Genomic DNA, 27,338 nt, shown 5'->3' with positions numbered 1-27,338 from the left:
CAGGGGGTTGTGTGTGTATGGATTGAGCTGCCAGAGGAAGTGGTGGAGGCTGGTACAACTACAGCATTTAAAAGGCATCTGGATGGGTATATGAATGGGAAATGGGCCAAGTGCTGGCAAAGGGGTCGAGATTAGGTTGGGATATTTGGTCGGCATGGACAAGGTGGACTGAAGGGTGTGTTTCCATGCTGTACATCTCTTATTACTGTATGACTCTAGTCCAATTTCCATAGTTTCCTGCCCAACCAGCAGTAAATTCTGAATAATTTAAAACCCCTTTTTTACTTAAACGTTAGACTTTGTAGCTTTAAAGAATAAACCTACACCCTTGCAAGTTGGCATAACAATTTTTTTGTGCATTAATTGACAGTCTATTTGTCCTAGCAGTGCATCACATGATTATGTAGTTTCTGCAATGGGAAGGAGATCACTTTTTTTAATATTTATATCACACCCTTTTTAACAAAATGCAAATGCTCCATGACACTTCATAGGAGCATTATTAAATGAAGTATGGCATATAGGGAGGGCATTCTGAAGCCTAAGGCCTAGAAAACTGAAAGTGCAGCTACTGATAGAGCAATTATAATGTATGAGAGCAGAATTAGAACAGTCAAGAGTGGGACTGCAAGAGATGATTGAAGTAAGGAGAGACCAAGCAAGCTATGGAGGGATTTCGAGATAAGATGAGAATTTTGAAGTTGGAATGTTCATTATCTGAGACCCAGTATTAGTCAGTGAACCCAATGATAGAGGAATGGGGCTTTCTGTGACCTGGACAGCTGAACTTTGTCTGACCTCAAGCAGGTTGGGGAGGCACCCAGAGATTTGTTGGAATGGAGTCTGGAGGTCTTCTAGTTGGAGTACAGATACAAAGATAAAGCAAGATGGCATGAGTCTTACACGTATTGATGCAGAGATATATGGAGATAACAACATTGTACTGATAAACCAACATCACAAACATGATGGCAACAACCGATCTTCTAGTACAGAATATTAAACCTTGGGTTTATTGCACAACTTTGTGCACATTGGCCAATAATTCAAATAGCTAGAAAGTATTAAAAATGGAGATGGCAGTGTTTTCATGCTTTTACCTGGAGCTGGAAATTTACCAGCACTTGCCATTGTGCAATCGTACCTGACTTGGATTTAAAATAATTTAAGTTTTAAGATCTAAAAGGGACCAGGTCGATTAAACACAGCTGAACCTTGGAACCAGAATATATTAAACATCGATGTTGTGCAAGATTTCTGTTAATAACATCTCCCTCTATCTGTAGTTTTTGCATTTTAAAACACGGGAACCGTAGTAATTGACAAAAGCATAAACAAATCACCATTGGAATACTTGGCAAAGTGAAGAATTCTGTGACATTGGTTATGTTCAATGACTCAATTCCTCTTATACAAAACGAGTTTAGCTTTTACTATTCAATCAGGGTTGGAACTAAATTCCTTGTTTTACACGGCAGTGTCTGCTGTACACTTTGTTCAGCAATCTAATCCATCAATGTAGACTAAATAGAGCTAGTCAATTTGTCCAAATAGGAACCTCCAGGTTCTTTGTAAAAGACACATGGATAACCATTATTTTTATTTTTGAAGGCTTTTGTTGTGCAACCACATTCGTGCTGTATCAAACATGGCAAAAATTTGAATAGGCAAGGTGGAAGAGATGGTGTAATATTTAGTAAGGAATAATTTATTGCCTGGCAGATGGATATTGATGTCTCTGAAGGTTTGCACGTCTATCCCCACTTGCTTTTAATGCAAGTTGCAAGATTAGCAGTGCTCTAATCCTGCATCCAGTGAAGATTGAGAAATGATATCCAGACTATCCACTATTTCCATGCCCTTTTTAAAAAAAAAAAAAAAATTTGCTTGGAACAAGTTGCAAGCTGAAAAGAACAAGTCAAAGAAAAGGGTAAACCCTGTCAGGAGTCTAGATTTCAGCCTTGTTAAATAGTTTGTATAGTCTTTACACAAATCGCCATGGTTTCTGCTTTCCTCACGTCGCATGCCAGCAACTGATCACTTTCGTTTTTTTCCAACTGTATTATACACTTAATGGTAAGGTCCTAGGGAGTATTGCGGAACAAAGACCTTGGAGTGCAGGTTCATAGCTCCTTGAAAGTAGAGTCACAGGTTGATAGGATAGTGAACAAGGCATTTGGTATGCTTTCTTTTATTGGTCAGTACTGAGTGCAGGAGTTGGGAGGTCATGTTGCGGCTAAACAGGACATTGGTTAGGCCACTGTTGGAATATTGCATACAATTCTGGTCTCCTTCCTATCGAAAAGATGTTGTGAAACTTGAAAGGATTCAGAAAAGATTTACAAGGATGTTGCCAGGGTTGGAGGATTTGAGCTATAGGGAGAAGCTGAACAGGCTGGGGTTGTTTTCCCTGGAGCGTAGGAGGCTATGGGGTGACCTTACAAAGTTATGAGGGGCATGGATAGGGTAAATAGACAAAGTATTTTCCCTGGGGTCAGAGAGTCCAGAACCACAGGGCATAGGTTTAGGGTGAGAAGGGAAAGATATAAAAGAGACCTAAGGGACAACGTTTTCACGCAGAGGGTGGTACGTGTATTGAATAAGGTGCCAGAGGAAGTGGTGGAGGCTGGTACAAGTGCAAAATTTAAAAAGCATTTAGATGGGTATATGAATAGGAAGGATTTGGAGGGATATGAGCCGGGTGCTGGCAGGTGGGACTAGATTGGGTTGGGATATCTGGTTGGCATGGACGGGTTGGACTGAAGGGTCTGTTTCCATGCTGCACATCTGAGTATGTATGCATGGTGTCCTTTTGTGGTTATATTTTGACTGAAGTCCAAGTGGTTTGTCCCTATTACAGGGAGTGGGTCAACAATTTGAAATACATAATTTGACAAGCCATGCCAGCTCAGAGTTTGGGTAGTGGGCAACTGATTGGAATCCTTTCTGAGACACCGCATAAGCTGTCATTTGGAAGTGCATAGATTAATCAAGGATAGCCAGCATGGATTTCTTAAGTGAAAATGTTCAGGTTGTAAATTTGGTGCCTGAGCTGGTAGGTTTGTTCTCCTAACGTTTTATCACCATGCTAGGTAACATCAGTGAGCCTCTGTTGAAGTGCTGGTTTTGTGTCCCACTTTTTATTTGTCTTGGTCTGTTAAGGCGGGTGGTATCATTTCTAGTACTTCTTTCTCAGAGGTTTGTGTGTTTATTGATGGCATTCCGGTTTGAATGCCAGGCCTTTAGGAATTCCTGTGCGTGTTTCTGTTTAGCCTGTACTAGGATGGAAGTGTTTTCCCAGTCGAAGTGTCCTCCTTCATCTGTGTGTAAGGATACCAGTGATGGCTGGTCATATCACTAGTACCCTTACACACAGACTGAGAAGGACAACACTTCCATCCTCGGAAAGGCTAAACAGAGACCTTCATGGGAATTCATAAAGGCCTGGCATTCAAACCAAAACTCCATCAATAAGCGCATCGATTTGGACCCCATTTACCAACCTCTGGAAAAGAACTGGAAATGATAAAATTGGCCTTAATAGACCAAGACAAATAGAAAGCGGGCCAGGACACTAGCGGTTCAATGAAGGCTCACTGATGTTACCTGGCATGGTGACAGCCTGAGCACAAACCTACCAGCTCAGCGAGCAAACTTAAACCTGAACCTCCACCGGAGTGACAAATCTGCTAAAAAACTTGAATCTTCTGAGGAAATAACAAGAAGCGTTTTAGGCTAGTGCACTTTGGATTTTAACGAGCTTTTGACAAGACCCCACATGGCAGGCTGACGTGTTTCTTTAAGAAAAAGCTCAGGGGATCCTGGCAATGAAACCAGCTGGATACAGAGTTGATTAGGGTGTTAAACAAAAGGCCAAAGTTGATATTGCAGCTAGAGTACAGATTCCAATGGGGTCCACCCAGGCTTAGTACTAGGTCATTTCCTTTTGTGGTGTGTATTAATGATTTGCTTGTAAGTAGGGGACATGATCAAGAAGTTACAGAAATTGTCTTATTTGTGGCAAGGGGGATCGCTATACACTGCAAGAAGATATTGACTGGTCAGGTAGATGGGAAAGTGCTAAGTGGAATTCAATACTGAGCAGTGTGAGGTGATGCGTGTGGGGAGGTTGAACAAGGCAAAGGAAGACAATGGGAGAATGGTGAGACATTGAGGATATGAGGGACATTGGAGTAAATATCTGCAGACCCCTGAAGGTGATAAGGCAGGAGATAAGATGGTTAAGACATGTAGAATCCATTTCTTTGTTAGCTGAGTTATCTTCTGTAAGAGCAAGGAGGTAATGCTGAATCTGTTTCAATCATTTGTTAGGTCACAACAGAATATTGTGCGCCATTCTGGTCCCCTTATTGCAGAAAGCATGTAATTGTACGAGAGTACAGAAGAGATTTAAGGATGTTGCCAGTGCTGGAAAGATGTCCAAAGATGTGCAGGTCAGGTGAATTGGCCATGCTAAATTGTCCTTACTATTAGGTCAGGGGTAGATGTAGGGGTATGGGTGGGTTGCGCTTCGGCGGGGCGGTGTGGACTTGTTGGGCCGAAGGGCCTGTTTCCACACTGTAAGTAATCTATTCTAATCTAATCTAAACAGATGAAGGTTTAAAGTGATTGCTAGAAGGTTTAGTGAGCAGATGAGGTTTTTTGACACAATAGGTGAATGGTGTCTGGCACTTGCTACTTTGAAAGGGACGCTTAACTCATTTTAAAGGTGTCTGGGTATTTACTTCCAATCCTGTAATGGCAGTAGTGTGGATCAATTACTGGAAAGTGAGATTAGTCTGGGTGGCTTGTTTACCAGCCAACATGGATACAATGGGCCAATTGACCGCTTTCTGTGTCTTAAAATTTTGATGGATTTTCTCCCAATTCACCCCTGGAGTTTATGCTTGTAGTAAAAATCATAGATTTATGCAGCATGTTTCGAAACTTGGATTGTTGTGTGTCAGTGATTGAATAACTAGCCACATGATCTAACAACAGTTTTGCCAAGTTATTTCATGTGGACTGTACACCAGACACTGTTGTCATCTGTGTAAAGTATTCCAGTGTGTCTAAAGTCTTGAGGCTAATACCAATGGTCCACTTTATTGACAATTTTCTAAAAATACACTGAAAACACAAACCAGTAGCATTACAGTGCTTGTCTAACAGTGAGCTGTATTGAAGATAGTGTGGCTCAAGTTTTGGTGTTCTTTTCAAAGTCATTTTAACCCAGATGCTGGAGCCAATATGAGCACTGTCTCATGTGGCAACCCTATTGGTAGGGTACAACTCTAACTTTTGTTTTGAATTGTTTTTGATCTGGCTTGGATATGAAATAGCTTGGCAGCAATGTGAGGCTGCAAACTCTTGTGTGTTATTGTCTTAAAAATGAGAAGAGCTGCAGATACAATGAGCTTGCAGGTAACTAATAAGTGTCAGTGGATTGGCTGCATCCTTTTCCTCTACCCCTGTAAATAAAACCCATAGCTGTCTGGACAGATTTGCACACCTTTTTAGAATAATAGAAATTCACTACAAAACAAGACGATTGGGCCTATTGTGTCTGTCAGTCAAAAAAGGAAAGCTATCCAGTCTAATTTCACTTCCATTTCCAGCTTTTGGTCTGCAGCCTTCTGGGCCATGGTGTTTCAAGTCTTAAAACATTACAGCGCAGTACAGGCCCTTCGGCCCTTGATGTCGTGCCGACCTATGGAACCAATCTGAAGCCCATCTATCCTATACTATTCCATTAGTCTTTTATAAATGTGATGTGTTTCTGTCTTCCTTTGCAGCCATTGCCATCTTTTGTAAAAAATTTAACTGTTCTTGATTTTTTGCCTTAAGTCCAATTTGTTATTAGCTTCTCTACTAAGGGAAATAGGTCCTTCCGATTCACTGTCTAATTTTTTGCTCAATTGAATCTCTCCACCAGCTCCTCTGTTGTAAAGAAAACAACACTGGCCTGTTCATTTTTTGTTTTTGTTTTCCCTCAAGCCTGTAAGTCTCCTCTGTACCTGCTAATAAAATTCCCCCTCCCATTCCCCCGGAAGGACATGTCCATCCTTGGCTGCCTCCACTGTCAGTGAGGCCAAATGGAAACTGGAGGAACATAAGAACTAGGAGCAGGATTGGCCATCTGGCCCTTCGAGCCTGCTCTGCTATTCACTAATATAATGGCTGATCTTTTTGTGAACTCGGCTTCACTTATCCACCCTCTCACTGTAACCCTTACTCCTTCATTGTTCAGAAAAGAACTATCTTAGCTTTAAAAACACTTACTGAAGTAGCGTCAACCACTTCACTGGGCAGGAAATTCCATAGATTCACAACCCTCTGGGTGAAGAAGTTCCTTCTCCATTCAGTCCTAAATTTGCTCCCCCTTATTTTTGAGACCCTGCCCTCTTGTTCTTGATTCACTTGCCAATGGAAACATCCTCTAACATCTATCGTATCTATTCCCTTCATAATTTTGTCTATAAAATCCCCCATATTCTTTTAAATTCCAATGGATATAATGCCAGTCTACTCAGTCTCTCCTCATAAGCCAACCCCCTCCACTCCGGAATCAACCTAATAAACCTCCTCTGCACCCCCTTCAGTGCCAGTACTTCCTTTTTAAAGTAAGTAGACCAAAACTACACACAGCAATCCAGGTGTGTCCTCACCAGCACCCTATACAGCTGCAACATAACCTCCCTGCTTTTAAACTTTTTAGTAATGAAGGACAAAATTCCATTTGCCTTTCTAATTATCTGTTGTGGAGGTGGAAAAGCACAACTGGTCAGACAGCATCCAAGGAGCAGGAAACCTGAACAACCGCTTATATTTCACCTGGGAAGCTTACAGCCCAATGGCCTCAACATCAACATCATCAGCTTCAAAGTCCCTCCTCCTCCTGCCTGTTCCCATGTCTAGCCCCACCCCATCTCACCTCCCTGATCTGTCTTAACCTGGCCATCTTCCTACTCACCTAAGCACTCCCACCCTTCCAATTGACCAATCACAATAACTCCTTGCCTGCGTCCATCGATCACCACCTAATCAGCACCCACCCCCATATACTTCTGGGTTCCCTCCTCCTCCCCCAGTCCTGATGAAGGATTTCAGCCTGAAACATTGACCTTTCTGCTCCTTGGATGCTGTTTGACCTGCTGTGCTACTTCAGCTCCACATCTATTGACTCTGGCTTCCAGCATCTGCAGTCCTTACTATCTCCCAATCATATCCTTCAGAGAGTACACTGACTAACAGTGTATATAGTTCTTTAGCTGTGGCCTAACAAATGGTTCATACAGTTTTAGCATAAACATCCTGCTCTTGCATGCCATGCAATGGCTAATATGGAAACATGTTGTATGTTGCTTTAACCATTTTTTGTTCTCTGAGAGTTATGGTCATGCTTTTCAAAGTCCTCTTCCTTGATGCTTTTCATCATCCTATCAGGTCTGCTCTCTTCAAAATACATTATCTCATATTTGTCTGGATTGAATTGAATTTCTGTCCACCCTGTCATACATTTGATAATTTTCCTCGTCTTCAGTTTTGTTTTCTCGAATCAGCAACACTTTCTTCATACAAAGACCAGAGGAGTTTTCTTGATCTAATTCCAAACACAACTTTTCAAATTTTCTTTGCAAAAGAAACCAGCATGGATTATGCATTTGGGAAAAGTCTATAGTTATTCTGTTATCGCATTTATTCACCATCCGTCTTCCTTCTGAGTTTCTAAAAACCTAACCTTGATATTATCCAACAATTTTCACCTTAGCACCAGAGGTAACTGATTGATTGATTGTTTGTGTGTGTGTGTGTAATGTTAAAAACCAAAACGGTACTGGTTTCTTCCAGTGTCTGGTAGGATGTTTATTTCTAGGTCAGATTTTTCAGTATGTCTGTCACTTTTTGTTATTTCTACAAATCTGATTGGATACAGATCTTAGCAACTGTAAGTGAGCAGTGATAGGCGAATTACTTAAATTGTTTTATTGTGGGTATGAATGAGTAATATACCAGATTTTTTTAATGGAAGTATGTTTTTATAACTAAAGTATTTATTAGTTACAAAAAGTTGTCATTAGGCATATTGTCCACTTTTTAAAATATAATTTAGACCATTTGTTTCTTCGTGTTTTGATTCTTCAATGAACAAGTAAAACCCCTTTGCCCATATGCCAAATGCACTTGCTGAATCAGGAGTCTCTTGAACTCATGGCAAATTTTCAGACTTTTTGTTTTGATGACATGTCTCCTTTTGTTCTGGGGTAGTGTTTCCATTACTTTTCCTGAGATTAGTCACCCGTGAAGTATGCTTAATTGTTTTGACTTTTGCCCATAGCTGTCCAATCACAATGTCAAAAGGAGGCAATTCTCCATGATTTCTCCAAATTTCATGATTTGGTGAAAGTAACTTGCATGTAAATAGTTGGTGAGACTTTGAATGGACCAGATGGGTTAATATTTACTCACCCCATTGAGATGGCCACACTGTCAACACAAACCAGTTCTCATTTGATTTCTTTGGCCACAACAAAGCAACAATGAGACCTCCAACTTGGAAATTTGGTCAGTTTTGCTTTGAGGATTTTTCAAATGCTAAATATAACAATGTTTGCTCATGCATTCCAGCATCAACTTTGAATGGATTACCAGTGGAATTTTTATCACAAACTCTCCTTGAGGTGGTACATACTACTTCTGCATCATCACAGAAGATTGACACTTGGTAATAATGTTAGTACGTTTTGAGAAGATTTGTAGCTCATGTTGAGGTTCTGGATGTAGGATGTAGCTCGCTGAGCTAGGTGGCTTGTTTTCAGACATTTTGTCACCATACTAGGTAACACCAGTGAGCCTCTGGATGAAGCACTGGTGGTGTGGCCTTTTTTTTATTTGTTTAGTTTTCCTTGGGTTGGTAATGTCATTTCCTGTTCTTTTTCTCGGTTGTAAATGGGATCCAAGTCAATGGGGAACTTCACACCAGCATCTACAGGAAAACCACACAGACCAAATACTGAACTACAGAAGCAATCAACCCAACATTCACAAACAAAGCTGCATTAGAACATTATCTCAATGAGCTGCCCCACACTGCAGCACAGGAACTACGAAGAGTCGAGGAAAATCACATATACAGTGTATTCAAAAAGAACGGGTACCCAATGAACAGTCTGCTGACTTTTTTTTCTTTCTCTCTGCAACAAACAACCCAAACAAGCAGACAAAACACATCCAGAAACCCTAGCCACTCTCCCCTATATCAAAGATATCTCTGAAATGATTGCCAGACTACTCAGACCCATGGCATCATGGTAGCCCACAAACCCACCAACACACTAAAACGACAGCTAATGAACTTGAAGGACCCTATACAGTCATTTACAAAATACCTTGCAAGAACTGTAACAAACTCTCAACACTAGACAGACAGGCAGAAAACTAGCCACCAGAATACATGAACATCAACTAGCCACAAAAAGACATGACCCACTCTCACTAGTATCTTTACTAACATGAGGAAGGACACCACTTTGGGGACAACACGTCCATCCTAGGACAAGCCAAACAGAGACATGCGAGAGAATTCCTAGAAGCAAGGCATTCCAACTGATAGTCTTATCAACAAACACATTGACTTGGATCCCATTTACCAGCCCCTGAGAAAAAGAACAAGAAATGATGACATCACAAGAAATGACATCACCAACCCAAGTAAACCTTAACGCACATCAAAAGCAGGCCATGCCATCAGTACTCACAGATGTTACCTAGTATGGTGATGAAACATGAACCTTCCAGCTCAGTGAGCAAACCTACATTCACGAGGTAATGTTCATTTTAATGTGCTAGTGCAGACACATTGGACCAAATGGCCCTCTTATGTCAAAACACTTCTGTCATTCTGAACCTTGCAGATGCTTCCTGAGTAACGTTAATTTGTAAACCCAAAACTTCTTTAAAATCATATTCCTGAATAACTGTAGGTTTTATTTTTTAAAAAGTGACATCTCCAATGATTCGAAATCTGCAACTCATTCTAAGTGATTAAGACTTAACAGCAGTCTAGGTTTGTTCAGTACATCACACCTTAAACGGTTCCTCCATCAGTAGTGACAGCAAAGTGCACCACCTACAATAAGTACACCAAATTGCAGAGACTCCTAAGACTATTTCCAAACATAAGAGCAGAAGGGTAGAGATGCATGGAAAGACTTTCACCTACAAGTTCTGCACCAAACTAGACACCATCCTTACTTGGAATTATATTCCTGTTTCTTTAGTGTCTCTGGGTCAGAATCTTAGAAAACCTTCTCAAACCCTAGCATGGTGGATGTGCCTACCTTGTACTCTGCTCAGGTTCAAGGAGATGGCTCCCCGATACCTACGTAAAGGGGATTGGCAACAAATGTTGGTTTTATGCATGGATCACAAACTAATCATTTTAAGAAAAGAGCAGGTGCTCTTACATTTTGGATCAGTTTATAAAGGTGCACTCTAAACTTGAGCCATATGGATGAGGAAAATTGCAGTTGATGTTTTATCCTGTTTCGTATGGATGGCTAACAAATTCTGAAATGTGGAGGTGGCTTGGGTGAGGATCAACTTTGGCAACTTCTGCAAAGTTTTTTTTTATCAACTGCATTGTTTTTCTAAACAATTTTAATGTAACTGACATAATCGCATATTGAACGTGAAGGAACATGATTCAACACAACTTCTGAGTTCAAATTTCAGCACTAAGATCGAAAAGGATGCAGATTCCCTTTGGAGGTGACTGGAAACCTGCAGACAAATATACGATTCAAGGGTCTCTGCTGTGCCACCATAGAATTGTTGAAGTTAACATTGTAGCTTGAATGTAATGCAATCCTGCAGGTAACCTTCCATCTTAATCACAGTTTCCAGCTGTTAACCTGCAAGCTTTTTAACATATAAAATATTTGGATAGGTACTTTGAGACCTTCTGCTGCTTCCTCCATTTTTCAGAGACCAAGAAACTGCAGATGCTGGAATCCGAAATAGACAGGCAGAAGGCTGGAAGAACACAGCAAGCCAGGCAGCATCAGGAGGTGGAGAATTTGACATTTTGGGTGTGCCCACTAACCCTTCATTGGAGACCATAGAGCTTTTCTTGAATCCCCTTTGAAAACTATTTCCTCTTGCCTTAAATTGAAGCCCCTGGTTATGAGCTCAGCCTAATCAAGTTTCTATACACTCTATTTGTCCTCTCAATTTTATATTTCAATCGGATGTACCCACAACCACCTTTTTTTTTAATCAATCTCCAAAGCTGTTTTGGAAGCATGTTGTGGAGGTGCTGGTGTTGGAATGGGGTGGGCAAAGTCAGAAATCGCACAACACCAGATTATAGTCCAACAGGTTTATTTGAAATCAATTCTCTGCTACATGTTGGTTTTGAATATGCTCCATCACCCTTTGTCATGAGAGAGGGAAGAAACTGCTCCTCTTCTCTTATGAAGTTTATTTCCCTTAAATGTCTCAGATCTGTCCCTTGGTTACTGATTCTCATGCGAGTGAACTGAACGGTTTTCGGTCAAGTAGCAGAAATACTGTATCTGGTGGCTGACAACAAGTGTTTGTTACTCGTCTAGGTCAGATGTTTTGTCCCTCCTGACCTGCAGTCTTCTTCTTGACCTCTCCGCCTCCATCCTACTCCGACCTATCACCCTCACCTTGACCTCTTTCCTCCTATCACATTTCCAACGCCCCTCCTCCAAGTCCCTCCTCCCTACCTTTTATCTTCTCCTGCTGACACTGCACACCCCAGATGTTTTGTACAACCTGCTTAAGGTGAGCTGAAACTTTTTTTAGTGGGTTTTGCAATCTGTGTGCCAGATGTCGTATTGTAGTTTTATTCACCTGTTGTGGTTGACAAGATAATGGCCGTATCAGATATTTGAAGTGTCACAACTGCAATTGCTTTTGTTGTTTCTTTTGCTTCAGCTTTTGAGAGCATTATCAGTTTGTTTACCGACTCGTTGTGGAAAATAGTTTTAGCAACTAAGGCATTAGGAGTGGTTTGTGAACCCTGAGTTTCTTGAATGTTGAAATGGAGACCAGAAGTAAAGCATCTCATTCTTAAATTGTCATTTTGCTCTGTAATAAAGAGGAACTAAACAAGTGTATTGTCTAGTTTGGAGATATTTGTCTAATTTTCAAGTTAACCAGGAGCTGAAATCTAATGTCTGACTTGTAAGACTTTAGCAGTGTTAATGTGTAACAAGTGCCTCTGTTATAAACTGCAGCACATCATTGAGTTGTTAGTCTGATGTTGGGTACTCTCAACAGATTTTATAATTGTATCTACTTTCACTGATGTGAAGTTTAGTACCCTTGCTATTTTAGGTCAGAAGTAAAAGAAAATACTTCACTGAGTCTCTGGTAGATTCAGAGGGAGGAGAGATGAAATTTAGTGAGGGGTTTTTGTTCAAAGTAAAGACAAGTAGAAAAAAAAACTAAAACGATTTGGAGTTAGGGAAAGGAGTTTAAAAAACAAAAATCTCTATTCGATAGTACTTTGTTACCAAATAAAATGCCTAGAGCCATTGTTTTCTAAATGAAGTTTTACTGGGTAAGTAACCCAGAATTTTTTTTAAAGGGTGGTATACATTTGTAATACAATTCATTCATGAAACATAGGCATCATGGATAAGGATTTTCTTCCCTTCTCGCTCAATCTTTGTGATTATAAGACGTTAGCAACCTGTTTGCTGCCCTTTTGTGCAGACAGGTGCAAGAATTGACGAAGTAACTTTGTTAACACTCCTCTTCCTCCTTGCTATTTTTATTTTCTTGGGGTGGATCTGTTCTGCACTTAGTTTTGGTCTCATGAGACCAAAACTGATATTCATTTCATTGGTTTGGATCCCTGCATTCTTTGTTTTCATTTGCACTTGGAGTTCATTCAATATATGCATTATTCATTAATCACTTTACAGATGTCATTGTGTTGTGGCTTGAAGGTGGACTGTACTGTTGCATATTGCAGATGTTGTTGCAACAGCCTTTTAATATCTTTCTGCATGATTGTTTGACTTGTCACAAAACAATTAATGGTGTATTGTAGAGGCCCCCTCTGGTTCAAAGCAAACTTTGTGAGAGTCAGATTGGAAGTTGCACTGAGAAGCATGTTGGGAGTTGTATTCCACAATGTACAGCATGACCTTTCAGAAGTCTGCTGAGTCTTAGTTTTGAGTTCAAAACGCTGAAAAATTGAAATGGGCTCGTTTATTTTTCTTAAACTGTAAATACACAAAAATAAATAACTTAAATGAGTTACTGCTGTCAACACCTTTTTTTAATATTTGCTCCCAAATTGCTGACTGAACAGTCAAAATTTTCAATTAAATATTTTTGAATGGCATTGGCTTCCCTGCTAACTCATTTCAATGATAGCTGTCTGCTAACTGTGTTGATCGAACAAATCGAGTCAAAATCACCAATGAAGGGATTCGTACTTGTTCAGTTGTAACATAGTTCATGTTTAACAAAAAGTATTTGAGCTAGTCGTCTTTGAGTTCTGAAGGTCTTTGTTCTCTGCCATGCATGCAGACTTGGAAAACTACCAAGGAAGATGTAGCATGTATTTTTTATAAATCTAGCTTTCAATTGGAGTATCCTACACAACGTTGGCAGTTATAATTGGCACGGCGCAGAACTAGGGGAGGAGAGTGTGAACTACTATTCTCTGGCACCACATTTAACTGTAGGTGCATTTGTATCAAAAAATTAATCATTTTAGCTTCATACATTGCCTATCCCAATATGTAATTTCTTCTCTGAAGGAGTGAGGATTAGGAGATAGGATCGGTACTTTGTAATTTTCTTTTCAACTGACAAACAAGATAGCCCAGATGAGACCTGGGAAACTGAAAGCCAGGATTACTCCTAAGCTTCCCTATTGCTGAGCTACATATTTTCTGTTTTGTGCAACAGCTGAATTTTCTTTTTTTTCAGAACTTTTTCCTCTTAATCTTGATCAGGGGTTGATGAGGTAATGATTCAAATTTGCCATTCACATAATAGTTTCAATGCTTGGCTGCTGTTGCTGATGTCTGCGGGACAGCTGACTGGCCCTTGTTTGAAATGGTTGCTATCAATTCCATACTCCCCATTCCCAATGGCTGCTACCTCACCCAGCAGTGAGTAGAGAATGGAGCCTCCACATTTGTTTCCATTCTTGTTATTGTTGTTTGAATTTTGTTTTGCTCCTGGCGTGTTCTAACACTAGCCTTCTGTTTTCTAGATGTTCTCGAGCAACGATGAAGCTGTGATAAACAAAAAACTCCCAAAGGAACTGCTTCTCCGGTAAGAATAACATAAATTGAACGTCAGTGAAGGAACCTTTTTGCTGTCAAGATTATAGAATAAAAAGTAAAACAAATTCTTAAATGGTCAAATTTGGCACATGTACAAATTCGTTATGTTGAAATACTATAAACATGTTTCCACAAAGTGCACATTGGCAGCATAACTTTAAAGTTTAAGCTATGACTCAAAGCAGAAGAAATTATCACCAATTTTTACGTTAAGACTATCTCATTTGAACCATGAGTATGCAGTTTTCACGGAACTCAGCCTTTCGGCTTTTCTGTAATTCCTCCCCTCTAGAAGAGCGTGTTTTTCATGTTACCGATAGGATTATTGGAAAGTTTCTTCATGGTATCACTCTTCTTAAAATTGAAGACTACTTTCGGAAGGTAGGAATTATTAAAGTTTAAAATGAGCAGCAAACGACAAAACTCTGGCATGTATGCTTATTGCTGCTAAAGACCACAGATTTAGGTCTGGAGTTCCAGTCATACTTCCTGGCAGGTATTTTGTGCTTTTTCTTTTCACAATGTAATAGTTCTGAACGATTTGTAATAGATATTTAAATACCTTCAGAATTTTGCCAGTCCTCAGCAAAATCATTTCCTGATGTGGTTTCTCTGATGCTGCTTTTCGTAAACTTGCAATGTGACTTGTTTGCCCTTTTTTTTATTTCCAAAGTGGCTCAAAATATTTCTTCCATCATTCTGAAATGCCCTGAGAGTGGTGCCCAGCTGTTTCATTTTTGAGAAAATGTCACCAACAAAGTTGCTTCTCTACACTGTAATTTATTTTAGTTCATTTATCATTAATTTTGCTGTGTGGTTGACCATGGATAATGAAGTTTGCCAGATGTGGGATTAGGTCTGTTATGCTATGCCATTATTTTTCTCCCTGATAGAGCAGATGGTCCCAAAATCTGACCATGTCAGGTTGGGCAAATCCTGACTTGCTTTTGAGACCCAAATTGAATTAAAATTGCCTTTGGTTAAGATAGCTAGTGCTTGAATGCTGAAACTATTGACTCATCACATTAATCACCTACTTTTCTTTTAAGCTATTTATGTTACACTTTTTAATACCATTTTAAAAATACTTAATTTCTGGTTCTTTTTATTCAATGTTGTGTTCATAAAAGTTATTTTGGAATATGAAAAGCTGCTTCAGCAAAGATTTCATCCAAAGTACTGATTTGAGATTTACAAAATGGCAATGTTTGACACTACTTTCATTTTACCCTTTAACTTATAAACCTGAAGACTTGGCGCTGTTGATGCAGTTATTGGAATGGTACATATTTTGTTTGAAATACTTTAAGATCTATAAAACAGAATCTAATTTGCAATGGCACTCAATTGCAAACAACTACATTTTCTTGAAGTTTTGTTCTTTGACTTAAACTTGAAAATAAGTTGAGGTTGCGCCTTCGTTTCTAGTGGTTGACATGACTTTGAAGATTCCATGTCCAGGTTCAAAAAACAGCAGAGAAGTACTCTCAACATTTTTGTTCACCACCACTCCGTACCAATTAATTAGTCCCTGTTCTTCCCACTGTTGATCATTTATGTTTGCCTATAAAGTGGCTACTAAATAACGGAGGACCTTGATATGCAAAGTAGTTATGGAAATGTTTTCTTTTTGGAAGAAGCCAGGATTGAGTGACCCAAGGACAGTGCAGCTAGAAAGGTAACTTAGTCTAGAAAATGGGAAAATAAGAGGTTTGCTCTGATCACCAGAGAGTGGCAAATGAGGAATAGGTTTGATAGCTTTATTTCTGAAGTCTTTAAAAAAAAAGAGATTTTTGTTCCATATTAACAGTAGTAGCAAACTCCTTTTGTGTTTTTGTACTGGGGAAGTCATGCTTAGAAACTGTGAATTTAAAGAGCCACTATTCAATCTGTTTGAAATTTGTTTCTAAATGCCTTTCTTGCTTTCTTTTCTCCTGTACTTTGCCAATTGCCAAAAATAATTTGGGCAGGAAACAGAATTGAATTAAGATGATTATTCAAATATGCAGGAAACAATGTAATTTTAAACATTTTAGTTAGTGGAAAAGTCCTAAGAAGTATTTTGTAACTTAAAAGCTATTGGACTGTGGGCATTGTGGAATGTACACAATGTAAGCACAATAGCTTTGATCACAAACATGCTGTTTTATAAATAAGTTGGGCCATAAGCAGCAGTGTAATTGTAATCTTGTGTCATAGTGTAGTAAGCATATGATTTCCCTACCTTCAAATGCTGCTCAGTTGTTCTGTCTGTTAAATTCTGAGCAAACAATGGGAGCAGCAGTGTAGTGGTTATATTATGGGCCGAATCCATCGAGCTAGACTAATGAGCTTGAGACATGAGTTCAATCCCTCCACTCCTCCAGTGAAGCAATTTAAATTCAGTTAATTAAATAAATCTGGAATAAAAAGCGAGAATCTATATTGGTGAATGCACAACTATTTGATTTCTATCTGACCTGTCTGCCTTACTAATATTACCAAGAGGTGGAAATCTCTACACAATCTGGCCTATTGTGATTTCAGAACCAAATCAGTGTTTATTCTTATTTATCCTTTGATATTGTTAGTAAACCTCTAGACTGCGCAGAAGGTGACTGACCACCACCTTTAACAAATGCTGGTTTTGTCACCGGCACTCGGAATGAATAAACAAAATTGCACATCTTCGAGGGGGAGTAAGGAATGGAAAATAAAACCAGCCTGTATTCCTAATGCCATCTTGCTCGGGTTTTTATATATCATTCAAAAGTTGCTGTCCCAACTAGAAATGGGCTGCTTCTGATCAGGCACGAAGACCGAACATACATATATTATTATGGGCTAAGTGAATGAGTAAAACATTTGGCAGGTGGACCCTAACTTGAAGATGAGGTTAGCATTTTGGTCAGCAGAATATAAATTGGAAGAAAACTGCAGAATGATGTACAAAAGGCGTTGGAATGTTCTCGTGTAAAATAGAAAAATTTAGCATGTAGTAATTGGGAAGGCAAATTAAGTGTTCACCTTTTCTAACAGGGGATGGATTATAAGAGTAGAAAGGCCTTCTACAACTGTACACTGTACTGGTGAAAGCACACCATGGGAACTGCGCACATGTTTTGCATAAGTAGGGATATCCTTGCATTGGATGCAGTTTAGTGAAGGTTCAGTAAGTTGATTTTTGAAAGAAGATTGTCTTATGAGGAAAGATTTAAAGCAGTTTAGATCAAATTTATTGGAATTTGTGAAGTGATTGTATTGAGACATAACATCAAGAAATTCTTCAAATATAGTGAAATGATTCCACAGAGGCCAGTATCCCATCACCAGGTCACTCTTTCTTTATTTACACGTGCACAGTATGTGGGCTCTGACCAGCTAGCTCGGGGCTAGTCCCAAGAGTGAACAGAATCCATGAGACTCCTGTTTTATATCTGTAAGCCAGGACTCCCTCACTGGACCAGATTAACAGCCCCAAATTAGGGAACATGTACTCGAAGTGATCTACTTAGCCAAATTGCATTCCAAACACTACATAGAGATACTGAGAATATGTTGCCCCACTGGGAACCTAAAACTAAAGGGCACAGTTTCAGAAAAATGCATGACTCATTTAATGCAAGGAAAACATGAAATATTATTGAGTGTTGAGAATCTGAGTTCTCCATCTCAGAACTGAGTCTTTGACTATGTTGTAATATGATGTGGAGGACCCAGCGTTGTTCTGGGGGTGGACAAAGTTTAAAAGTCACGTAACACCAGGTTAATGTCCAACAGGTTTATTTGGAGACACTAGCTTTCGGAACGCTGCTCCTTCATCAAGTAGCTGTGGAGCAAGATCATAAACAGTATTTATAGCAAAAGATTACAACTGTCATGCAACTGAAATTATATATTTAACAAACCTAGATTGTTGTTAAGTCTTTCATCTCTTAGTAATGAATCAAAACCTACAACCCATTCTATGTAAATCCCAGAACTACTTTGAAGTCACATTCTCAAGATCACTTAAGGTTTTATTTAAAAAAAGTGACATCTCCGCTCAGTCAATGCATTAAAGTTGTCACGTTAGAGTTTGTCTGTATCTCAATCTTGAGTCAGACTGGTTCTTTTTTCAAAGTAGGAATTTATAAAGTATTACATAGATTGCTGCCTGCAGATTGTGCATTTTTGAGCAAAATTGAATGTATCTGTGAATATATATAAATTATGCAGATTCACCCCATAGACTTGTGAGTGTGCACACTGAGAGGGTTTGTGTGTGTGAAAGAGGGTACAGTGTAGTGGGATCATCTGTAGTGTGACATGAATCCAAGGTCCCGGTTGAGGCCATTCTTATGGGTTCCGAACCAGTTTTTGAACCTGTGAGGGTGGCCTCAACCGGGACCTTGGGTTCATGTCACACTAGAGGTGACCCCACTACACTGTACCCTCTTTCACATGCACATGCAGACCCCCTCTCATGCATATCTCCCACACTCTCACCTATGCACTCTGTCTCACTTACCAAGCATGTACACACCTGCAAACACACTGTCTCATGTGCACTTACACACTCGTGCACACACTCACTTGCTGTCTCTCTCAGGCACGTGCACACACACATCTATGGGGTGAATTTGCATTTGCAAAATTTATATTTGCAGATGCATTCTGTTTTGCTCAAAAAGCTCACAATCTGCAGGCAGTCAATCCATGTAATATTTTATAAATTCCTACTTTTGGAAATAGAACCTGTCTGACTCAAGATTTGGGGATACACAGACTCTAACATGGCATCTTTAATACATTGTCTGAGCTGAGATGTCACTTTATTTTAAAACCTTAAATTGTCTTGAGAATGTGACTTCAACAAGCTCTGGGATTTACATATTAATGAACCAAAATCTGCAACCCATTCTAAGAGATGAAAGACTTAACAGCAATCTAGGATTGTTGAATATATATCTTCAGTTGCATGACATTTGTAATCTTTTGCTATAATTCTTCTGTCTGATGGACCTGTTCCACAGCTACCTGATGAAGGAGCAGTGATCTGAAAGCTAGTTCTGCCAAATAACGTGGACTATAATGTGGTGTTGTGATTTCTTTTAAAACTCTGTTGTAATGGATAGTTAAACCACTGTTTTGGGAGCTACAGGGAAGTAGCATTGAGGGTTCAGTATCTGATCATAATCTAAATGACATCAAGCTCCATCAAGCTCAATCAAGCCTACATCTGCTCCTTTCTATTTTTTATATTCTTTATGCATATTGCATTGTGTTGTTGGTTATATGGAAATGCTGACTTTAATCAGTCTTTTTGTCATTGCATTTTTTTTTAAGCCTGTTGACTTGCAGATAAATCCACTTTCCATCAGAAATAAGGGCTGTGCTTGTCAACACTCCTGGATTGACATCTAGTGATCTGATGTGAGCAATCATGTAGAAAGTTCATTGGGACATTAAACATTTTGGTGCTCTTTAAGGTTTTGTGTTAACTCCTCTTTACTCCTTTTTTACAAAGGGAAAGGAGAGGGCTAAGAGTAGTTTGACTGAAGTTGAGAAATATCCAATCTGATTCAAATTTGTTCACTTCAGAATTGAATTGAAAATGCATTGTATTGTGAAGGTGAACAGGATGATGTTAGATGAATGCTGGAGGCAGGGTGGTGGATTAAAAGAGGTCATGGGCTGAATGTTCACAAATGCACTCTGAGCTGGCAATTCTAGATGGGAAGGTAATGAGTCTAGGTCTGGCACTGTACTGCAAGCAATGCCAACTTAATACCTTTCTATGTTTTGTTGTGTGTCCTAGTAACTATTGCAGTGTTGGAAAACATTCACTGCTTCTGAAATTTGAAGTATTTGTAAAGGCATGTTGAACTGATGAGACAGAGCAAATGTGTAGGGTTGCCTGATATGAGATGTTTGCTATCGCCAACAACTTGCATTTGTATTTTTTTTTAAAGTAGAGAATGTATCCCTTGATTCTTCTGAGAGACGCACGCTCAAAAAAAAAATTGAAAGAATAATGCAGTGACCAAAAGCTTAGTCAAAGAGCTGGGCTGTAGAACATAGAACAAGAGAAAGGTATGAAGACACCAAGGTTAAAGGAGGTAATTCGGCACATGGAACCCAGGCAGCTGTGGTCACTGTCTCAGATACAATCAAAAGACAAATGACATTTTGAGTCTGCACTAAAGAAATGGAATATACATGGTGGGGATCACTGTAGGATCAGAGCAGCTGTAGACAGGTGGAAAAGATCTTGGCATTAATAATTTAAACATGAGGATGAGAATTATTCTAAATTTGAAGTGCCAGATCCCTGAAATTAGGGATAATTGGTGAGCAGGATTAAAACCCATTTACAATTACAACATTTAAAACCCATCTGGATGGGTATATGAATAGGAAGGGTTTAAGAGGGGTATGGGCCAAATGCTGGCAAATGAGACTAGATCAGATTGGGATGTCTCTCACAGATGAGTTAGACTGAAGGGTCTGTTTGTGTTGTATGACTGACTCCAGTTCACTAATACCCATTTTTACGGAGGGAAACTGCTGTTCTTATCTGTTATGGCCTGCATGTGACTCAAGACTCTCAACAATTTTGAATGATTCTTAACTACCCCGTAGGCAGTTAGAAATGGGCAATAAATGCTGGCCTTGCCAGCGCCAACCAAATCCACAATCAAATTTTTAAAATTTGTTGCAGAATAGTGTGCAGGCAAAAGCTTGGTTGTAATTCGGTTTTAGGAGTGTTTGATTTTTCATGTGAAAACCTTAGTTTTGCTGTTTGTCTGGTATCCATTCAGTTATGTCTGTGAAAAGTTTGTGCCCAGTATATTGATGAAACGTTTTGAAACTTTAATTTTTAAAAATTAAATTGTTGCTTACATTCGAACTCTGATCTGAGCACATTGTCATTGTCCAGGATTATATCTACTGACACAGCTGAAATAGTTCTGGTGCAAAAGTTCCCCCCCCCCCCGAGCCTCTTACTAACACTCGTTCATATTTTGTCAGTGTCCCAGATGCTAATATTCCTTATCCCAGTCATTGTTTACGCTTGTAATGGCTTCTAAAGACTGAGAAGTAGTAGTGGAGATGAAATGTTTTCCCTTTTCAAAGACACTGGAGTGTGGTAGAAATCATGTGAATAAAATAGCAGTACTCGTTCTTTAAAAGGAGTAATGAACTACAACTAAAAGCTTCATTGTTATACATTTTTTTTTTAAGGATGTGCGTAAAATGGTGGGAACGTTTTTTTTTTAATTTTAAAACCTCTCCCAATATTTCTGATTTTTAGCAATGACCTGAATACTTGCACCTTTCCTTTCCCCAACTGATAGCAGAGCCTTTGGATTCATCTGAGTCAACTTCATGGAATTCTGTCAATGTTTTTTTTTTCAAAAGCAAAGCACCGCCTTAAATGCTATCACTGAAGCCAAGCTTTTGGTCATCTTTCCATAAATTCCCTTACAAAGCCCAGCACCGCCTTTTGGAAACATTGTTATTTTCCTATGAATTGACAAAGCATCTTTTGACATAGTGCTGTAACTGTTTTCTAACAGGCCATTTTAAAAATAAATTTCTTTCGGTATTTCAGTCAGATTGAAGCAGGACTCTAGTTTAAATTGGATCAGCAATTTGATCGTGCAATGAAGGCAAAAGCTAAGTTTCTATTTCAGAAATAAATCATTGCCAGAACTGCGATTCAGAAATTATTTTACTTGTGATTTTGGGTGACCTTTGCAATGTTAAACTACTGTATATACTTGCACATGAGGTCAACCTATACACAAGTCGCCACCTTATTTTGGCCAAAAAATATGGTATTTTTCAGATGCCTCGTGTTTAAGCAGACCCTAGTTTTTCAGGTTCTGGATTAGTGATGCTGGGCTTTTGCCCGAAACGTCGATTTTACTGCTCCTCGGATGCTGCCTGAACTGCTGTGCTCTTCCAGCACCACTAATCCAGAATCTGGTTTCCAGCATCTGCAGTCATTGTTTTTACCTAGCTTTTCAGGGATCTCTTCCTGACCATATATGCAGCCTAAAAGGGCATGATTGGCACATTTTTGATTCAATACCTGTGCATTCACATTAAGTGCACCAGTATATACTTGCACAATGCGATTTTCAAATTGTTAAATTGAATGTTGATAACTATATATTGTATATCGTTACTTACATTTGAACTGTGCATGCAAATATCTCTGGTACCCTATGGCAGCCCTAGACCTTGTCTTCCCGCTGTTACCTCAGTTTCTTAGCAATAGTTGTCACATACAATTGTGCTTTGAACTTCTCGTAAAACTCCCCCAAATTTTTCTGACAAAATGGCATCATGAAGGAACAACTATGCAGCACGGTTTAAACTAAAAGTTACTGAAGTTGTAGAGAAGAATAACAATAGCATAGCTGCAAAGGAGTTCTGTTTCTAAAATAACTTGTCCGAGATTGGAGGAAAAAAGCCACGCAGTTAAAGGCTGTGCCAAAACAGAAGTATGCCAGCTGAGGAAAGCTGAACAAGTGGCCATGCCCAGAAGAAAAGATTGTTGACTGGGTAATTCAGTGTCGTCAGAATGGAAGCATAGTGTCTCGATAGCGTATAAGAATATACGCCAAAAATGAAGCCCATAAAAGATGGAGTCACTGATTCCAAAGCCACTGCTGGATAGTGCAGTAGTTTATGAAAGGTATGATTTAGTGCTTAGATGTTGGACAAACTTGCTTTTCTGCCTACCAGCAGAACTTAATGACAAGTTAATACAGTTCCATTGCTTTGTAATCAGAATTGGAAGAAAAACGGGTACAGGCTCTCGTGCATTGGCAATATGGACAAAACACCAATGAACTTTGCTATGCCAGGTACCAGAACTGTGGACAAGATTGGAGCAAAGACTTGGTTAAGACTACTGGCCGTGAAAGGAGCCGATTCAGTGTGGTACTTGGTTGTATGGCAGATGGAACAAAGTTAAAGCCTATAGTAATTTTTTTAAGTGGAAAAGTCTGCCCAAACAAAAATTTCCAAAATGGCTTTGTTGTCCTTGTCCATGAAAAACGCTGGATAAACTAAGGTGGCTACAAGACTTGGATTAGGGAGGTCTGGAATATGCGACCAGGTGGACTTAAAGGGAAAAAGCTTACTGGTTTGGGATATGTTCATATCACAGATTTGAAAAGTATTATCAGTGAACCTTGAACTAACAATACTGACATTGCAGTGATTCCTGGAGGTCTTCCAAGGATGGTGCAGCCACTGGATGTTAGCATGAATAAACCTTTTTAAGGATTTAGTACAGAAGAAATGGGGCACTTGGATGCAAGAAGGGGATAAAAAGCTTCACAAAGGGTGGCAACATGCATGCTCCATTACTTGCAACCATGTGTGAGTGGATTCTTGTTCTGGAAGGAGATGAAAACTGAAAGCCTTCAAAAAAAAAATGTGGAATTTCTAATGCTTTAGATGGTATAAAGGATGACTTCATGGTCAGATGGAAATGATGACAACTCAATTGATTATCCCTTTGAGAGTGCAGATGAAGATGATCCATACGACGATATGCTTGACCTGGATGACTGGAATGAATTAAACAGTAATGCAACTGATGAGGACAATGATTTTAAAGCATTCTAATGGACTTTTGTATGTACTGGTAACTTTTTGTTTTAAGCAGTTATCTCATAATATTTGATTTGCAGTGAGAAGTTTTTTGCTGTGAATATCAGTTTTTTGATGTGATGTGTTTATCGTATATTAAGTTTTTCATGTGGTTTTTAAAATAAAGTATGATCAAGCATTTTTTTACTGCTCCTCTGCTTTTATTTCATGAATTGTGTTGTACAAATAACCCCCAGTAGATAGCCTGACCACCTGCTGGTATGCCTGTTAACATTTGTATGTATGTGTGCACTTACATGCACTTTATGGTACTGGTAACTGGTATATGGTATTACAGTACTGTTCTGCTGTAGCAGGCACAATGGAGACAGTTATTTCATAGATAAATATTCAATAGCAGCTATAATTCTTTTTCCTTGTTTATTATTTTATGTAGAGGTCTGGCTCTTGTTTGTTTTTTTGACTAATGCCAAGCATGAATTTCATCCCCTCAAACAATAACTTGCATATAAATCAATCCGCTAATTTCAGCCTAAAAGAATGGAATTCAAACCTCTACCTATATATGAGTATTTATGGTACTTGAGAATTCATGTTTTATGATTGATACCTTACATTGCCTGCTGCTGGGTATGGACTGTGCCATTTTATTTGGACTAAATTCCTGAGCTAAGACCTTTTTACTGCCTTAGTATTTGTTTCATGTTTTAGATATGCTAAATCAGTAAACTGCTGTTCATCTAGTTTTATAAATCCCAAATGTAAGGATAATTTCACTTTTTTATAAATTTTTTTTTGAGAATCTGAATAGATATCCAAATTCCTTCAGTAATTTGGATCAGCTAAGGTGGCCAAAGATGAATTAAATCTGCTGGCCTTTACCGTAGAGAAATTTCAAGGTATTATGGTAGAATTAATTCAGGATTAATTAATTTTAACTGTTAGGCATAAGCATCAGGTTGATCTCATTGTGCAGCTTCTCAATTTCTTGCTAATCGGAGCTATATTTTCTGTCTTTTAATCTTGTGATGCAATGGTCACAAAACTAACAATTTAATGAGATTCATGCTGACATCTTTTTGTCAGAAAAGGATGCTCTTGTATAATTCCAACAACTGAATGCTAACAAGCTCTTATCCCATCAAACTCCACTTTAATTGGACTGCAGTTGGCAGGGGCGGTTGGTGACTAGGGCTTGATGGTTATAGCATCTGCCATTCAAACTTCTGAGTGCTTCAAGATGCAAGAGATCTCTTAAAGCTGCTTCCTGTGTCAGCAGTACTGTAAAACATTGCCCTTAATGAATTGAAGAATTGGCATAGTCATTAATTCCATTTGTATACCATGGCACTGAACCTGTCTGCCATCACTGAGAAATCAATGTTTTCTGATTGACCAATGGTTTGGCTTGACTACCCAGCTTATTGAAGTTGCCAGATATTGACGAAAATTGCGCCAGCATTTTATAAAATGCACATTGATCTACACAGTTATTTTATTTTTAAAAACATTGCCACAGCATTTCACTAATTAGCCCTCCCTTAGGTTTTCCAAAGCAGTAATTAGCCTTTTAGATTCAAAATTAATTGAGAAGAGATTTGATAGTTGCTCAAAACCTACTCTTGTCGCTGGAAGAGTAGAGAATTATACACAATGAAGTAGATTTTCTTTTGTCAAAGATGGGATGAGGAAAAGTGTATTGCAACTGGTTGTGATCTTAATGCATTGATTAAAACAAGTTAGTTAAAGCATGTCCAATTGTGGCTTTCAAAAGGGATGGGATAATCATTTTGAAGGGAGAACATTCGTAGTACTACAGGGATGATGCAAGGAAGGAAAATTATCGAAAATGTGCTTGCAGATAGTGAGTCAGCATGGTCTCCAAGAGTCAGAGTCAGGTGGCCATCTGTGCTGTAACCATTTCGAGATTCTATAGCTCATTCAAATGAATAGAAGGGAAGGCATTGTTGCCTAAGAAACTTCTAACACTTTTTTTTTTCTTTTTCCCCCACACGGTTGGCTCACTGTTTTCCGACAGAGTTTAAGCATATGACAAAAATGCTGGTCTTTAATGGTGAAGGGACTTGATGCACCATTGTAGTATACCTTGGAGGAATTTTCACCCCTTGGGGTTGTTTCCAGGGAGGTGAAACTATTTTCTTTCTCCACGACACAAGGATAGATCATAGTAATCAACTTACCAGATCCTACTTTGTAGTCAGACCTTGGTTTTGGATACTTGCGTTAGAATATTTTTTTTCCCCCTCTGGTTTTACTGTTGATGGAAAAATTGTTGCACTGATTCAGTTTTGTACAGTGTTGGAGTGGGGATGGGAAAGAACCATTCTGTTAGCCTTGCATTGTAAACAAATACAGACAAACCTGATGAAATTGCTTTTAATTTAATTCTCCCCGAGAGTTTTAGGATATTTTCTTTTCTGTAACTGAAGTCTGGATAAGTGTGATTACAATATGAGGTAAGCAACAATGGTAAAATTTTGTAATGGTCTTAGCCTTTTGTTATTTTGCTAACAATTGTCAAGAGTACAATAGTACTTACCAAACTACAAAATAGTGGGACAAATTTTGTTTCATCTTGTCATTCTTGACACAGGTTTTCATCTGCTTGCCTGTTGGCATTGCTTTGGGAAAGTTAGTTATCTCAGACTCCTTACTGTATGAGTTGGCTCTCCTTTTGTATCTGTGACTCAGACATGATTCCAAAATTACTTATGGTGCTTGTCTGTTAATGTCCACTGACTGAATCTCTGTAAAACTGCTCAAAAAAATTTTTTTTGCATGCATGGTTTTGTTTGTTTGTTGAACATGGGATTGACATTGCATTACATCCCAAGCTAGCAAGCAAAGTGTTTTTGGATGAAATGTTAAACCCGATCACAGTTTGCCCCATTTGATGGATATAAGGATGCTGAGGCATTATTTGAAGACAAGCCAGTGAAATTTTCTCAAGTTCTGGCCAGTATTTATTCATTTGAGCAGCATGTTTGGGAGGGAAAAGAAATCTGGTCACTTTGTGCGGGAGCTTACTGTGCACAACTGACTGTTCAGTTGCCTACATTTCCAACAGTAACTTTTTTTCTGATAATTATTTGTCTGTAAAGTACTTTGCAATATCCTAAAGTAATGAAAATTAATACCTTTTTGATAAAACGAACTCTAAGCACACTTAGGTGGCCATTGGGAAAATCAACGTTAAATAGTGGCACCTCTTCAAAGATGCTGAGGAATCATCTTTTTGTTTACATTTGTCGGTGCTGTTGACTGACCTGAGAGACCTACTCACTGGACTATCAGATGTTTATACTTTTTGGAAATATGAGTGTCTTAAAGCAAATTGCCCATCCTCCAACATAACCAGGAGAACATTGTGAGAAGAAGTGGAGG

At 38.9% G+C, this 27,338-nt stretch overlaps 1 protein-coding gene across 3 annotated transcripts in view; it reads left to right on the top strand.

The window, feature by feature from the left end:
• LOC122539800 (F-box/LRR-repeat protein 20) overlaps positions 1 to 27,338 on the top strand; it is a 136,684-nt gene that overhangs the window by 32,388 nt on the left and 76,958 nt on the right. For 2 of the 3 annotated variants that reach the window (XM_043674861.1, XM_043674863.1), the window contains exon 2: positions 14,267 to 14,328. In XM_043674861.1, the coding sequence (XP_043530796.1) occupies positions 14,267 to 14,328 (62 nt within the window). Of the gene's footprint in view, positions 1 to 14,266; positions 14,329 to 14,631; positions 14,721 to 27,338 lie in introns of those variants that run through there. The other variant, XM_043674862.1, reaches the window with a different exon arrangement.

The sequence above is a fragment of the Chiloscyllium plagiosum genome, chromosome 33 (genome assembly GCF_004010195.1).
Source record: "Chiloscyllium plagiosum isolate BGI_BamShark_2017 chromosome 33, ASM401019v2, whole genome shotgun sequence".
NCBI classification, from domain to species: Eukaryota; Metazoa; Chordata; class Chondrichthyes; order Orectolobiformes; family Hemiscylliidae; genus Chiloscyllium; species Chiloscyllium plagiosum.
This window is presented reverse-complemented; position numbering and strand designations above follow the sequence as displayed.